Source organism: Helicoverpa zea, chromosome 28 (assembly GCF_022581195.2).
Source record: "Helicoverpa zea isolate HzStark_Cry1AcR chromosome 28, ilHelZeax1.1, whole genome shotgun sequence".
NCBI classification, from domain to species: domain Eukaryota; kingdom Metazoa; phylum Arthropoda; class Insecta; order Lepidoptera; family Noctuidae; genus Helicoverpa; species Helicoverpa zea.
In genome coordinates this window covers 1,514,283-1,528,411 of record NC_061479.1, presented here as the reverse complement: position 1 = coordinate 1,528,411, position 14,129 = coordinate 1,514,283, and the positions used below count along the sequence as shown (strand labels likewise).

Here is a 14,129-nt window from a genome sequence, read left to right as displayed (position 1 = left end):
CCCGCCCCCGCGCCTCACTTCATACCACAAAAGGGACCCAATAAATTACTTCTGCGCAGGTGAAGGTCAGAGCTCAAGATTCGTGCCGATAACTATACAATACGGTGATCGGGTACGGTGATCGGATCGGGCAAGTGATACATGTCTGGCCCCAGCCAGTCTCAAACACCCAGTCCAAACACAGCAATGATACGATGTTACATCATGAAGTGCTAGTATATTTCCAATTCCATCATCAGATCAGTTTGACAGTACCATATTATTGTCTTGTAATCAGAACTACATACAGCTGCCAATTTTCAGGACGCTACGATCCTTGGGAGATGGTTAAACTAGTTACCTTTTATTCCATTACATACCGTCAGTTGCATAAAGCTCCATTAAAGTTAAGGATTATTAATCTATTGCTGACTCTTTCTTTGCCAACAAGACATAAAGTGACAGCAATATATTTAATGAAGCTTTAACTTTAATGTAATGGAGCTTGGGGCAAATAAGGTGACATAGTTACATACAGGTCGAACCAATAAATAATTAGGTATACAATACATACATCAAAACAATTTTATTGACAATACATATCTTACAGTATAACATAACACTAACAAAGAAAAATACAGCAGTTTATATAAAGAATAGATATACAGAGGCCCTATAATACATAAGAGGTACTTGAAAACCTCTTGATTTCTTACTCCCTTCGCTGTACCTTGCAAACCATCTTTGATAACATATTTTCTTAAACCTAAATACCAGATCAAAACGTATTCTCCCCAATCGATCTTTTTGACATCAAATTCAAAAATAGCTTTGTCGGCTTCCGATAAACTATCGAAGAGTTTAGCAGTATTATCGTCGATAAACCTCCATTCGAAGCAGGCGAAGTAAGATAATGCTACTTGTAGTTTGTACATTTTCTTGTATAGTTTCACGAATCTGAAAAGGAAAAAAAACGTACAAAAAAGGGGCAAAATTGATAATGAAATCACTATCCTTTGTGGTCGAGTCTGACGACTAGTTTTGTCGCTTTTACGTTACTCATATAATCTGTGTGTTTCAGGGCCTGTGTAATCGCGATCAACGATTCCGTTATCATCATCATCATCATCATCTCAGCCATAGGACGTCCACTGCTGAACATAGGCCTCCCCCTTAGATCTCCACAGATACTTTTTGGAGGCGACCTGCATCCAGCGTCTTCCTGCGACCTTTATCAGGTCGTCTGTCCACCTTATTGGTGGACGTCCTACGCTGCGCTTGCTAGTCCATGGTCTCCACTCCAGCACTTTTCGACCCTTTTGACCCTAACTATAACTTATATATAAGGAAATCTCCTCACCTCCTCTCCTTTCCAATAGCGAAGCAGATGGCATCGACAACGTAGGCAGGTATCAGATGTAGAAGCCAGGAATATATCCAGAATATGGTAAGATTAGTCGTCTGTAATGCAAACCCGTAGAACACGGCAGCTGGAGACATGATTTTTCGGACGTCGGTAGAAATTATTTTAAATATCGTGCCTGTAACAATTTCATTGCTGTTAACCAACTTCAAATGTAAGAGGAAGAATTGCCGTTTGAATCCACTCAGACGTAGATACGAAGGACACAATAATAAAAGAGATATTTATCCAAGCTCTGCAAGCAATCATTCAAGATCATGATGTGTCCAGATAGATTTTTGGTAACATTTATACGGCGTATCGAGATCGCGTATCATGTTACGCGTATAATTACTTAACGAACGACATTACAACGATACGGATACGGTAATCGGATCGGGCAGATGATACATGTCTGGACCCGGCTTAAGGTTGAGAAGGTCAGATACATGTCTAGAACCGGCTTAAGGTTGAGAAGGTCAGATACATGTCTAGACCCGGCTTAAGGTTGAGAAGGTCAGATACATGTCTGGACCCGGCTTAAGGTTGAGAAGGTCAGATAAGCAGTTGCTGCTTAAAAATCTTAAGTCACAGAATTGTCTGAAAATAAACACTAAAATAACAAAAATATACTTGAAAAATTCTTACCCAATTCCACAGGATTCCTCGTAGATCCAGTAATAGCATAAATCTTGATGCTATTGTCTCCATCAGCTGTTCTCTTGGCAGTCTCATAGGAGGAGGCTATAATCGTATTATTTACGTAATCCACAGGGATCAGACCCAATTGGGTCACTTTATCGAAGAATTGTGCATGCACGAGACCCATGCAAGACCCTAGAATACTCTGCAATAGAAAGAAATTATCAGATGAAACAACATAAACTAATATGATGAAATAACATGTCTTGGATAGTTGATGAGGCAGACAAGTCTAACTGTGGATCACAATAAACGATCTTCCTTGAGAGTGAGATCTGAGGGCACGGCAGTGCCCCAGCCAAGACTCGAGCAAAGCGGGCACGGCCGTACCATCTTTTCTCGAAGCGTTTCGCGGCTATTTCAGTCCCCTGTATCTTCCATGTGAACAAAGCTAGGAGTTTAGGTTTTCGATGACCAAGAGTAAGTATTAGAACAAGCTCAGTCTCAAAATTACAAGACATTTCAATAAATAGTTTACCAGTTATGAGCGATCAAAGTTACACCATTTTGTCACTGACTCACTGACCGATCATCAAAAGTCTAAGGTACTTCTAGCAAACTTAGAACCTTCAAATTTGGCACCAAGGTAGGTTATTAGCTACATATAAAGGGAAAATTATAAAAACCTTAAAACTTAATAAAAAAATAGGAAACAAATTTATATTTGCGGTTTTTCAAGAACATTGTGTATGAATTTTGACTGCATTGATAACTTTGTTATTTATTTATGTACAAAATGTTACTATTTGTTTTATTGTTACGTAGTGGTATATTGTTATTATGTATTAAATATACAACATATGAATAAAAAAGCTAGGTTTAAATGAAATGAATAATGATAAAATCTTTCATATTAATGCAGTGCGATAAACACTGCATGCTCGCTCGATAGATGGCGTTGTCCTGGTCTAAATCGCGCTATGGTTTCGTTACATAGCTTAGTATAAGTAGTACTTAAAAAAAATCAAATAATTTCATGTGATAGCGTCATCTACCTCTGAAATAAATCTCTTTTATTCTAAAAGCTATTCGATTAAAAAATTCGACAATTTCGAATTTTTTTAGGTTAAAAAAAAATATTGTTTACGTGCTACTTTAGGTGTACATATTTAGTTTGTTATATATTTAGTTAGTTGCATGTAAGTTAATTTAATTTGTTATATACTTAGAGAAGAAAGAGACCTACAAAAAATAAATTAGATCCCACCAAAAACATTAAATGTAAAAAAAAGCCAATCCTCTACGCAATTCCTCCACCGTAAAAAGTTTTGAGATCGCATAGAAGCCAAGTCCTGTTCTACTTTATTTGTAATAATAAATCAATATTTTGTGACTATATCAATAGTTTTGTTCACATTACAATAATACTGTCTTGGCCATGAGCACAAGTTAAAAGTCGCTCCTTGAAATAATGTGCGTTGATAAATTCTATATGGACATGATTTTACGATTGGACTGATTATGGACTGATTGGAATTTGAGATCACCATGGACTAAACATGCGCCATAGTACATGTGCAGTTCATTGATGTTGGATGAAACTGACTGTCGGTCATTTAGTAACAATTGAATAAACTAAAAGTATTTAATTCTGTGATATTAAACTTCATGTTTGACTTTCACCTCTCCAAGATATGCTGTATTATATTTGCAGTTTATTGTGCTCATGGCCAAGTCAATATTATTGTAATGTGAACAAAACTATTGATATAGTCACAAAATATTGATTTATTATTACAAATAAAGTAGAACAGGACTTGGCTTCTATGCGATCTCAAAACTTTTTACGGTGGAGGAATTGCGTAGAGGATTGGCTTTTTTTTTACATTTAATGTTTTTGGTGGGATTGAATTTTAACTTAGCTTTATATTAATTAGGTCACATTTCAATCTCTAATCGAAAAATAATGAATGGATCGGTTATTGCAATCTACAGTACCTAAGAGAAGATACAGCGTTGGGGGTAACGTAGTGTAGAAAGTCCTACTACACAGTAGACGTTGATTTGAAGACAGTGGTGGCCAGTGATTGGATGGGAAGCTATCCGAAACCGAGGTGGTTGGCGCTTACTGTTGGAATCCTACGTTCTTGAGTTGCGAACCAAGTCATCATCCTCATCCTCCGAGCCTTTTTCCCAATTATGTTGGGGTCGGCTTCCAGTCTAACCGGATGTAGCTGAGTACCAGTGCTTTACAAGGAGCGACTGCCCTGCCTGACCCCCTCAACCCAGTTACCCGGGCAACCTAATACCCCTTGGTTAGACTGGTATCAGACTTACTGGCTTCTGACTACCCGTAACGACTGCCAAGGCTGTTCAATGACAGCCGGGACCTACAGTTTAATATGCCACAATACACCACGACGTACAGTTGCAACCAAGTCACCAATGAAAAATTTTGAGTACTCACCCCACTGGCACCGTATACGTTTGACATATCTAACCATCCAGGTCTGGGCTCTCGTTTTGAAGGTACCACTGAAAATATATTATCATCATTATAAGCTTTTCTATTTGAGAGAACAAATATGTACACATTGGTGCGAGTCTACACACAAAGATTGCAATTTTGCGGACATTTCAGATGTGTTCGCGAGTATTTGGTTACTTTTTGCTAAGAGCAAGTAGATCCGAAGAAATATTGTGTGTGTCATGGTGCCTTAAGCTTGGGTTTCCTAGGAAAGCGGTGCCGTCATATAGCGGCCGTAATATTACGGACGCAAATAGACGGTCGTCTTAACGGTGACGACATGTGGAAAGTTCCACGGCCGTTTTAAAGCACCGTCATAAACTTTTTGTTAGTTGTATTATACTTATCTACTAACCTGTTTTATTTAATATTTCTCAAATTTCACGACACCAATTCTGTTTTTGTTGACTTTTTCTATAATCTTTACTTTTTATATTATTTATTGCTTCGTGGTTACGAACGAAATCTATTAAAATTTCGTCGTTCTCGCTGCTCCAAGAGTTGGAACTCATTTTTGACGTTGTTCCGAAAAAAAACACAAATACGTATTAAAAAAGCTTCACCGCTTTCAATAAAACGTTCACAAAACTATCTGACACCGTCAAGACGGACGTCATGCAAATGGCGGCACCGCTTTTTGAAGTTACGGCGTCAGTTACCGCTTTCTAGGAAACCGCCCCATTTTGTTTACATAGACAACGTTCTAGTGACGTCGTTCACCGCTGTATTACGGCCGCTATATGACTGCACCACTTTCCTAGGAAACCAAAGCTTTAGATACACCGGTAAAATGTTACCTATGACCCTTGAGTTTGTTTCGGCGTTTCTTCTCAGGGATCAGTCAGTTAGGAAATGCCGACCTCAGCGTTCTTAAAATGACGTGTAAAAGTGATGTAATGTCCAACTTGCAAAATAAACGATTTCATTTAATTTCAATTATGATTCGGTCGCATGAATTTGGTCAAGATTTCAATTGCATGAGACTAACAACATACCTATAGCAGGCCTCACAATGCAGAGAGGCATATCTTCGCCCAAAGTTTTGACTGTCTCCTCGGCGACGGCTTTAGTAAACGAATACGTATTCGGCCAATTTGTTATCAAACTGAAACAAAGTTTAGACACACTTGTAAAGAAATATATGTAAAATTATTATTTTTAAATATTTAAATTTAATTGAAAATGGATAATAAATTACGTCAATTCAATATTGTCAAAAGTGAAATGATTTACTATCTGGAAATCTTAAATTGTCGCGGAACTCCTGGAGGCTTGTCACTGAACCTCAGGGTTCCGTCGAACACCTTTTGGGAACCGCTTGTCTGTATTGACTGTCACCTGTTCTCTAATGAGATAACTGACTGCCTCGTTGGTCTAGTGGTCGCAACCGTGGCTGCTTAGCTCGAGGTAGCGCACCTGTGTCTGCGCAAATGCTCGTGCACTATAATATGTCCTGCGCAGCTGGCTGATCTCCTTAAATGAGAACAGCCGCCGTGGGCGAAATCGGCCGTGGACGCCATTATTATAATGAGGTAAGCCGGCTGCGCAGGACATTTATAGTGCACAAGCGTTCGCGAAAACACAGGAGCACTCTTTACTCCCTCAACTGTGAGATGCTGTGTGGTCCGTTTTTCAGCACGGGCAGGTGAGGTTGGCAATTGAGGCAAGAGTATGTTTAACATAACTTACTCATCAGAAATTTTATTAATTCTGTCTTCGTCGGTAGTTTCCGCTATCTTGATGAGAGCCTCAGGGTCAACTGGACTTTTGTAGAAATCTTCCAACACGTCACCGTTGATACGAAAGTCGCATGATTGTGCGTACGCCGTTGAAACGTGGACATAGGACCTGGGAGTGAAGAGAAACAATATAAGCCTATGTTTAAATCAGAAATCAGAATCAGAAATCAGAAATTTTATTTGCTAGAAACATGGTATGGTATTACAAGATGTTACAGTAGGTATGTGTTTCACATGTCTCGCCGTTTAACCGGCATGCAAATATTATTATGACCATTATCATAATGTGGAATTACAATTAAAAAAAAATCTAAAATAATATTGAATATTAAAACAAGTCAACAACAATAAATACAATATTACAACAAAGTCTCTAGGCATATCTGACAAACCAAATTATATGTACCTATATAAATAAATGAGAATTAACAAAAAAAAAATTACAAATAACTTTCTGTATTTCTCGACGTACAAGACATGAATTCAGCTATTGAATAAAAACATTTGTCAATTAGCCATTTCTTAATTTTAAATTTTGCAAGTGTCATCTCTCGGAAATGTCTGTGAATTTTATTATAAATCTGAACTGCCATGCAACTGCAATTTTTTTTGAACAGAGTTTTGGATTTACCTGGGACAATCAATCTAGTGGGATCCCTAGATGAATATTTTTTATTAAGACTCGCTTTCTCAAAAAGATGGCCATGTTTTTTAACAAACACAACGATTTCATAAATGTATAGACCAACAACAGTCTGAACTTTTACCGTCTTACCACAAAAACTTTTAAACGTCAGTTTAAGCCTTGTCTAAAAAAATGTCAAATTATGACGTTGACATATGGTTCATTTTGCAGCCACATTTTTTTTAGACAAGTGTAAAACAGGCGTTTAAGTTTTTGTAGTAAGGCCATTAGTTTTTTAAATAAGGGCCCGCAAGAGTCTAGAATTATTATAGTACGGAATTGTATACATTTTGTTTTATGTATATTTACGGTTAGGTTATTTTCAGCAAGCCATTTTGTTATGTTTTCTACTGCACTTTTTAGTATTAGTTTATAGTTATCGATGTCATTGTTAGGATCGGGTATAATGACAGATATGTCGTCTGCAAATAACGTACATTTGTGTTTAGTTGCTTTTGGAATGTCATTTATGTAGATCAAGAAAAGGAGTGGCCCCAACACACTCCCCTGGGGAACTCCAAATCTGTTAAATTCGTAGGTTGATCTATTTGAGGCACAGTTTAAGTTACATCAATGCCAGTAATCTCCACACATTGTTTCCGGTTACTTAAGTAGCTCTCAATCCACTGTAGAGCATTTCCTCTAATCCCATAATATTCACATTTTTGTATTAAAATTTTATGATCTACGAAATCGAACGCGCTGGACATATCAAAGAATATTGCTGAAACACGCTTCTTTTTACCGATCGCTTCTGTTACACTTTTTATAAGCGAAAATGCGGCCAGCGTGGTAGACTTATTTTTCTGGAATCCATTCTGTTCTTCTGATAATATGTTGTGTTTATTTAGGAACTTTACTAAACGTGTGTACATTAGTTTTTCAAAAATTTTGGAAATAATTGGAATTAAAGTAACTGGCCTGTAGTTTTGTATTACTTCTTTGTCGTCTTTTTTGTGCAACGGTTTAATTACTGAGTACTTTAATTTTTCTGGAAACAGCCCTTGCCAAAAGGAAAGATTCACAAGGTGACATAAAATAGGAACAATTTCGCGTTTACATTTAAAATACTTGTTGAAATGCAATCATAACCTACTGCACCAGTGTTTTTTAGAGAGGCAATCGCTTTTTCTACTTTATGTTCAGAGCACGGTGTGAGGAAGATTGTGGAATTATTTTTATCTATTAGTGTGTAGTTTGGAGTTATGTTATTTACTTTATTTGTTTTAGATATATAGAATTCATTAAATTTTGTAGCAATTTCCTTCGGATCGTGTATAATTGTGCCATTATATTTAAGGCTCATGATATTATCATTACTTCTTGTATTATCGATTCTGTCTCCAATTATATCCCACGATGCCTTACATTTATTGGTAGCTTTATTTAAATATTTAGAATTTATTTGTTTTCTTGAATCTACAATACATTTCTTTAATAATTTATTATATTTTATATACCGTAACCGCACATCATTTTCATTTTTTATAGCATTCATATCTGAGACTTCTTTTTGTTTTGGTATAAATTTTTATACCTTTTGTTAGCCATTTTGGACACTTAGTATCTGTTTTTACTCTAATTTTACATAAAGAGGAAACATAAGTCATAAAGCATTTTAAAGTCTTCATAAAACAGTTCATACGCTTGATTGCAATCAGTTGAATTTTGAACTTCAGACCACGATAAACTTCTCAGATATTCTTTGAACTTTTGTATATTTTCGTCACAGTAATCCCTTTTCATTGTAAATATATACTGTGTACTTGGCTTTTGATGTTTAATCGGAAAAGTAAGACTTTGACCAGTGTTATGGTCTAATAAATATAATTGATGAACTTTACCTACTGCATTCTTTATGTTTTTTTTATTTTTTTATTTTTATTTTATTTTATTTTAAGAAGGCTTACAGACTAATAACATAATATGTAACAAAAATATATTTTCCAGTTGCTAATAACAAGCCTCCACAGATATATAATATTAACGATGAACTATTGTAATGCCTGAATGTGTTTTTTTTTTTTTTTAATTATTACTATTATTTATTTGCTACGTGTGTATTTGAGTACCACCAGACAGTGCTTCATTCTCAAAAAATGATTTAGCTAAAAGTTGCCTTGCTAATTTCGTTTTAGTGCAAAATAAGTCAATATCATGCTCACGAGATAATTCATTAAAGCAACGAGCGCTTCTAATAAGGTAAGCTGTATTGTCTAATGTTACTGATTATGTGGTCGATACAGGAATCCATACGCGTAGGTTCCGTTATATGCAATTTTAAATTTTGAGTTTGAAGAAAATGGGTCAGTTGCGATGATATTTTAGTATTCTTTAGGGTATTTATATTTATATCACCAACTATAATAATTCTTTTGTTTTCCTTTAAATTTAATTTATATATAAGAAGCTCTAGTTTGTCAAAGAAAATAGTTACATTTGAAGACGGTATTCTGTACACACATATGACTACACATTGTAATGACGGAATATCTATACCACAACACTCGAATGTTTTTTCACATGATAAAGTATTACATATATCGATGGGCTTACAATCTAAATTCTTGTCAACTAAAATAGACACCCCTCCGCGTTTTTCATTTTTAAACCAAACGAACAAAGAATTGGAGCTACAAGCTGTTGATTTGCATTCGTGCCATATTCAAAGACGTAATTATGCTAATGATTCTCGACCCAAATCAACAAAAAAATGGTACCTATGTAATTTTTTTTTCCGAATTCCTTCAACGTCATTTAGCCGTATTTAAACTTGGCGCGTGTGTTACTGGCCTTAAAACCGTGCTGCGCTCTCACACAAACACAAAACATACGCAACGATCATTCATAAAATTGGATTACTTCTAAAATACTACGACATTAAAATGACAAAACAAGCAGTGCATATTTGCTATTTCCCGTCTACTGTAATTCCAATCGATTATTTATGTCCTCCTACTGAAATATGGCACAATTATGCAAATCAACACCAATCTGTAGTTTCTAATGCAATCTTTAGTCAAACTTCGAAGTAGTGTATCATTCATACCTACTGTAAGGTTGATGCCCACACAAAGTTTCAGTCTTTATGCAATAACGAAGGTCTGGCAGTCTCTTGGGCTATTAACGGAATATTGACTGATTACTGGTACAGCCTTTTTAACGTCCCACTGCTGGGCTCAGGCCTGCTCTCACATGTAGAAGGATTGAGCATTAATCACCACGCTTGCTCAATGCGGGTTGGTCGGAATATTTATGCCAAGATTTTACCAAAGCAGAGCTGAGTAAATTAGAGTAGTTTTTAAACAGCTAATAGATTTTTACGATCATCCCTTTTTTAGGGTTCCGCACCCATAGGGTATAACGGCACCCTATAGTTTTCGCTCCTCTGTCCGTCCGTCCTTCTGTCACCAGGCTGTATCTCATGAACCGTGATAGTTAGAGAGTTGAAATTTTCACAGATGATGTATTTTTGCTGTCGCTATAACAACAAATATTCAGTATTTGTTGTTATAGCGACAGCAAAAATACATCATCTGTGAAAACTTGACTAAAATAAATATTTTGGGGGGCTCCCATACAACAAACGTGATTTTTTTTGCTCGATATCGATGACGGCAACAGGTAGATGCGGTTTTATAAAAAATGGCCGGTTTTTTCATTCAATATGCGATTTGATACGCACTTCAGAACAATAGTACTTTAAAACAGGACCTTTACTTTACACTTACTTGAGCTTCTTGCAAGCTTTCCCGAGGAGTAACGCCTCCCTTGCTCCTCGCACGTTGATTAATGTGGCAACTCGGAGTGGCTCATCAAACCTCGTGGTCGCAGCCATATGCATTATTATTTCCGTCTAAATTATAGAATTGGCATATATTTATATAAGGTATAAAAGCATTTTTGGCAGTCGAGTAGTATAGTTTTAGGCATGAATCTTGTGCGCTGAACCTTCATCTGCGCAGAAGTGATTTATAAGCAAAGAACCAATCCCGAGTGACGGCTATGACGCGATGCGCTGCGGGCCAATCACCGCTCCTGCGCCTCACTTTATATACCACAAAAGGGACCCAATAAATTACTTCTCGTGCCGATGATTATAGTCAGTACAGTAGTAGAGACAAATAGTAACTGGACTGAGATGGCCAGATCGACAGTAGCTCCATGTGACACACTGGTACTCAAATGCACCCAGCACACTGGAAGCGGACCCCGAACATAGATGGGATAAGATCAAGATGGATTATATACTTATAGAATACGAGCATGGAGATGATTATGATTAAGGCTGAATATTAACTAATGGTAATTGGCAATCCAACTCTTATAAAGGGCTTCTGACTAGCTTACCTCCTGTGTAATAGTATCCCAGTCTTCATCGCTGATTCCCAGTCGCATGTCAGCGACATCACCAGCTATTGGTACTAATTTGTGAACAAAATCCGGTCGTGTGTCTCGAAGGATATCGAAAACCTGCAAATCAATATTTATACTAGAATTTTATGTGCTAACCCTGTCACCTAAAATATTTTTTGGGCAACATGTGTTTTGAACACATGGAACATCCTTGGCAGTCGTTACGGGTAGTCAGAAGCCAGTAAGTCTGACACCAGTCCAACCAAGGGGTATCGGGTTGCCCGGGTAACTGGGTTGAGGAGGTCAGATAGGCAGTCGCTTCTTGTAAAGCACTGGTACTCAGCTGAATCCGGTTAGACTGGAAGCCGACCCCAACATAGTTGGGAAAAAGGCTCGGAGGATGATGATGTGTTTTGAACACCACTTCTACTAGCTGCCTAGTTGTTGTGGTTTTCGTAATGCGATAGCTGTGCACAAGTTCTTGGCTTCGATTCCCGACATCGCGTTGAGGGTTTTAGAAACTTAACAAAACAGTTTGGCGATGTTAAACCCCCGTCCTTTTAAGGGCACTTAATGCTACTTAGTAGTACTCGTTGTTACAATGACCAGAGTCAGGCTCATTTGAGAAAACTGTGACACCAGGGCTTGTTAAATAAAAAAACTACTCACGGGGTCCTGTAACATTTCCTGAAGTCTTTCCAGCATCTGTTTTCCTTTCTTTGGTCTCAATAGAACGAAGATTTTTGCTACTTTTGTGGCCCTGAAAAAATATTTAATAAGTTTTTCATTTTTGCTGATCAAATTCAGACGACCTGTTACAGCTTTGTCGAGCTATATTTCCTCATTCCTATATTCCTATATTCCTCCTATATTCCTCGAGCTGATTCCCCACCTAAAGAGTTTCTCTACGAGCTGCTTGCCGAGGAAGCCGGAGCCGCCTGTCACGAACACGGTGGCGCTGTGGTAGAACTGCTGCACGGCCGAGTCTCCACGGCCTGACAAATATCCCTCACCTGAAGAGTTTCTCTACGAGCTGCTTGCCGAGGAAGCCGGAGCCGCCTGTCACGAACACGGTGGCACCGCAGTAGAACTGCTGCACGGCCGAGTCTCCGTGTGCAGTGATTTCATCCATAGCCATATTCCGACTAAACAGTTTTTCTTCTAATGCCTGGGCTGGATCTATTTCATCTTTGGTACCCATTTTGTATTCCAATATTGTTGAAGTTCCTTAATCTCAAATCCGTAGAAAACACCACAGACTTTAAGACTGTGGTCCAACCAGACTGACTGTCAGCCGCCGAATGTAAGCGAACGTTACGCAGTTTATTGTATTTCCATACATATTCAGTTTTTCGTTCACATCTAACCTACGTCACGTTATTACGCTATGCATAGACGTAGATATTCGGCGGCTGACAATCATTTTGGTTGGCACATAGCCTTAGGAGCGTGAGAGTAGTAGGTATCTATACTGTAATTTTTTTGGATAGAAATGATATAATCCAGCCGTCTGCTGACCCTCCTTGGGAATGCTATTGAGGTGGTTTGTCCGCCACCCTGTGGGTAGCCAAAAGTGCTGGTGGAATGCACTAGGCCTTAGCTCCCTTAGTCCCCTCTTACCACACCCAGGGGAGAGAGATGGGGTGGTCCTATTCTGGTCCGGGACCGTCACGGAAAATTTTAACTATTTATAATACGCATAATATATTTGTTTCTTACTTTATAACGTCCTTGTGTACGTATTTTATGAATGTTGGGCAGTCGAAAATTAATTGTTTAGCTTTTATAAATGCAAAAGATAATCGCGGTAAAAGTTTATTACCACACCTTTCTACCGATTCCAAACACAGCTATGATACGATATTCCATCATTCTATTTTATATTGTATCTATTTTTCAGAAGACTGCGTTGGTCTAGAGTTCGCAAGCGCGACTGCTGAACACGAAGTCTCGGGTTCGATTCCCGGGTCGGGCCGAAATCTTTTGATAGAAAGATTCTTTGAATAGTTTTAGAAACCTTCACAAAGCAGCCCGGAGTCTGGAAGTTGGTGATTGATACACCCGTGAATCGGAGACCTCGTTAATATTGGTGATGCTCCTGATCTCTCTCCGGTCGAGGTGGACTAGTGCAGATTTAGTATTCTTATCAAAATTATAGAAGTAAATGATAAATGGTGTTCAAGGTCGATTTCAGCCATGGTGGCTGTTCTATGATTAAGCTAAGATTAGCCGCATGTAGCTGGCTGCATCTAGTTTTAGCCGGCTAAAGCTAGGTGTTGCCACACTTCGAGAATTAACCAAAACTCTTAGGTAGATAAATGTTTGGTATATACACTCTTTTGCAAAAAAAGCGGGCACCTATGTGAAATCTTGGTTTTAAAGACTTCAACCCTCTTATTATAAAACGCGGTATCAAATAAGTATCGGCTTTTGTACTACCTTTAATCCACCTTTAAGTACGACCTTGAAAAAACGTTATTACAAAACGCAGTTTATCGCAAGTCCTATTACTATCTGTAGTACAAAAGATAAACCATCGAGCCCCCTAGTTTAACTGCAGTACTTAATCGACAAACGTCAAATTCCGACATTATTTACTTTTGAGGTTATTTGTTTTGTGATGAAAAAAACGAAAGTGGATATAAATATGTGTGATTTGGAATACTTGGATGTGTTAGAATACTATTGAGAGTGTCTGGGGACCCAACAGATTGCGTCATCGTCAAAATCTCTTCAAATTACCTGACGACAATTTTCGATATAAATATCGATTTACGTTTTTCGAAATAATAGTCAATT

The 14,129-nt window shown here is 37.7% G+C and overlaps 1 protein-coding gene across 1 annotated transcript; it reads right to left on the bottom strand.

Annotated features, from left to right (window-relative positions):
* Nucleotides 1-550: 550 nt before the first annotated feature.
* Nucleotides 551-12,565, bottom strand: LOC124643750 (fatty acyl-CoA reductase wat-like). Its single transcript, XM_047182815.1, has 10 exons — nt 12,344-12,565; nt 12,000-12,090; nt 11,325-11,447; nt 10,706-10,830; nt 6,240-6,398; nt 5,546-5,655; nt 4,491-4,558; nt 2,030-2,228; nt 1,340-1,520; nt 551-936 (listed from the first exon to the last, which is right to left on the bottom strand). Exons 1-10 carry the CDS (start codon nt 12,529-12,531, stop codon nt 555-557), a joined length of 1,626 nt encoding a protein of 541 aa, XP_047038771.1. The 5' UTR covers nt 12,532-12,565; the 3' UTR covers nt 551-554.
* Nucleotides 12,566-14,129: the final 1,564 nt, after the last annotated feature.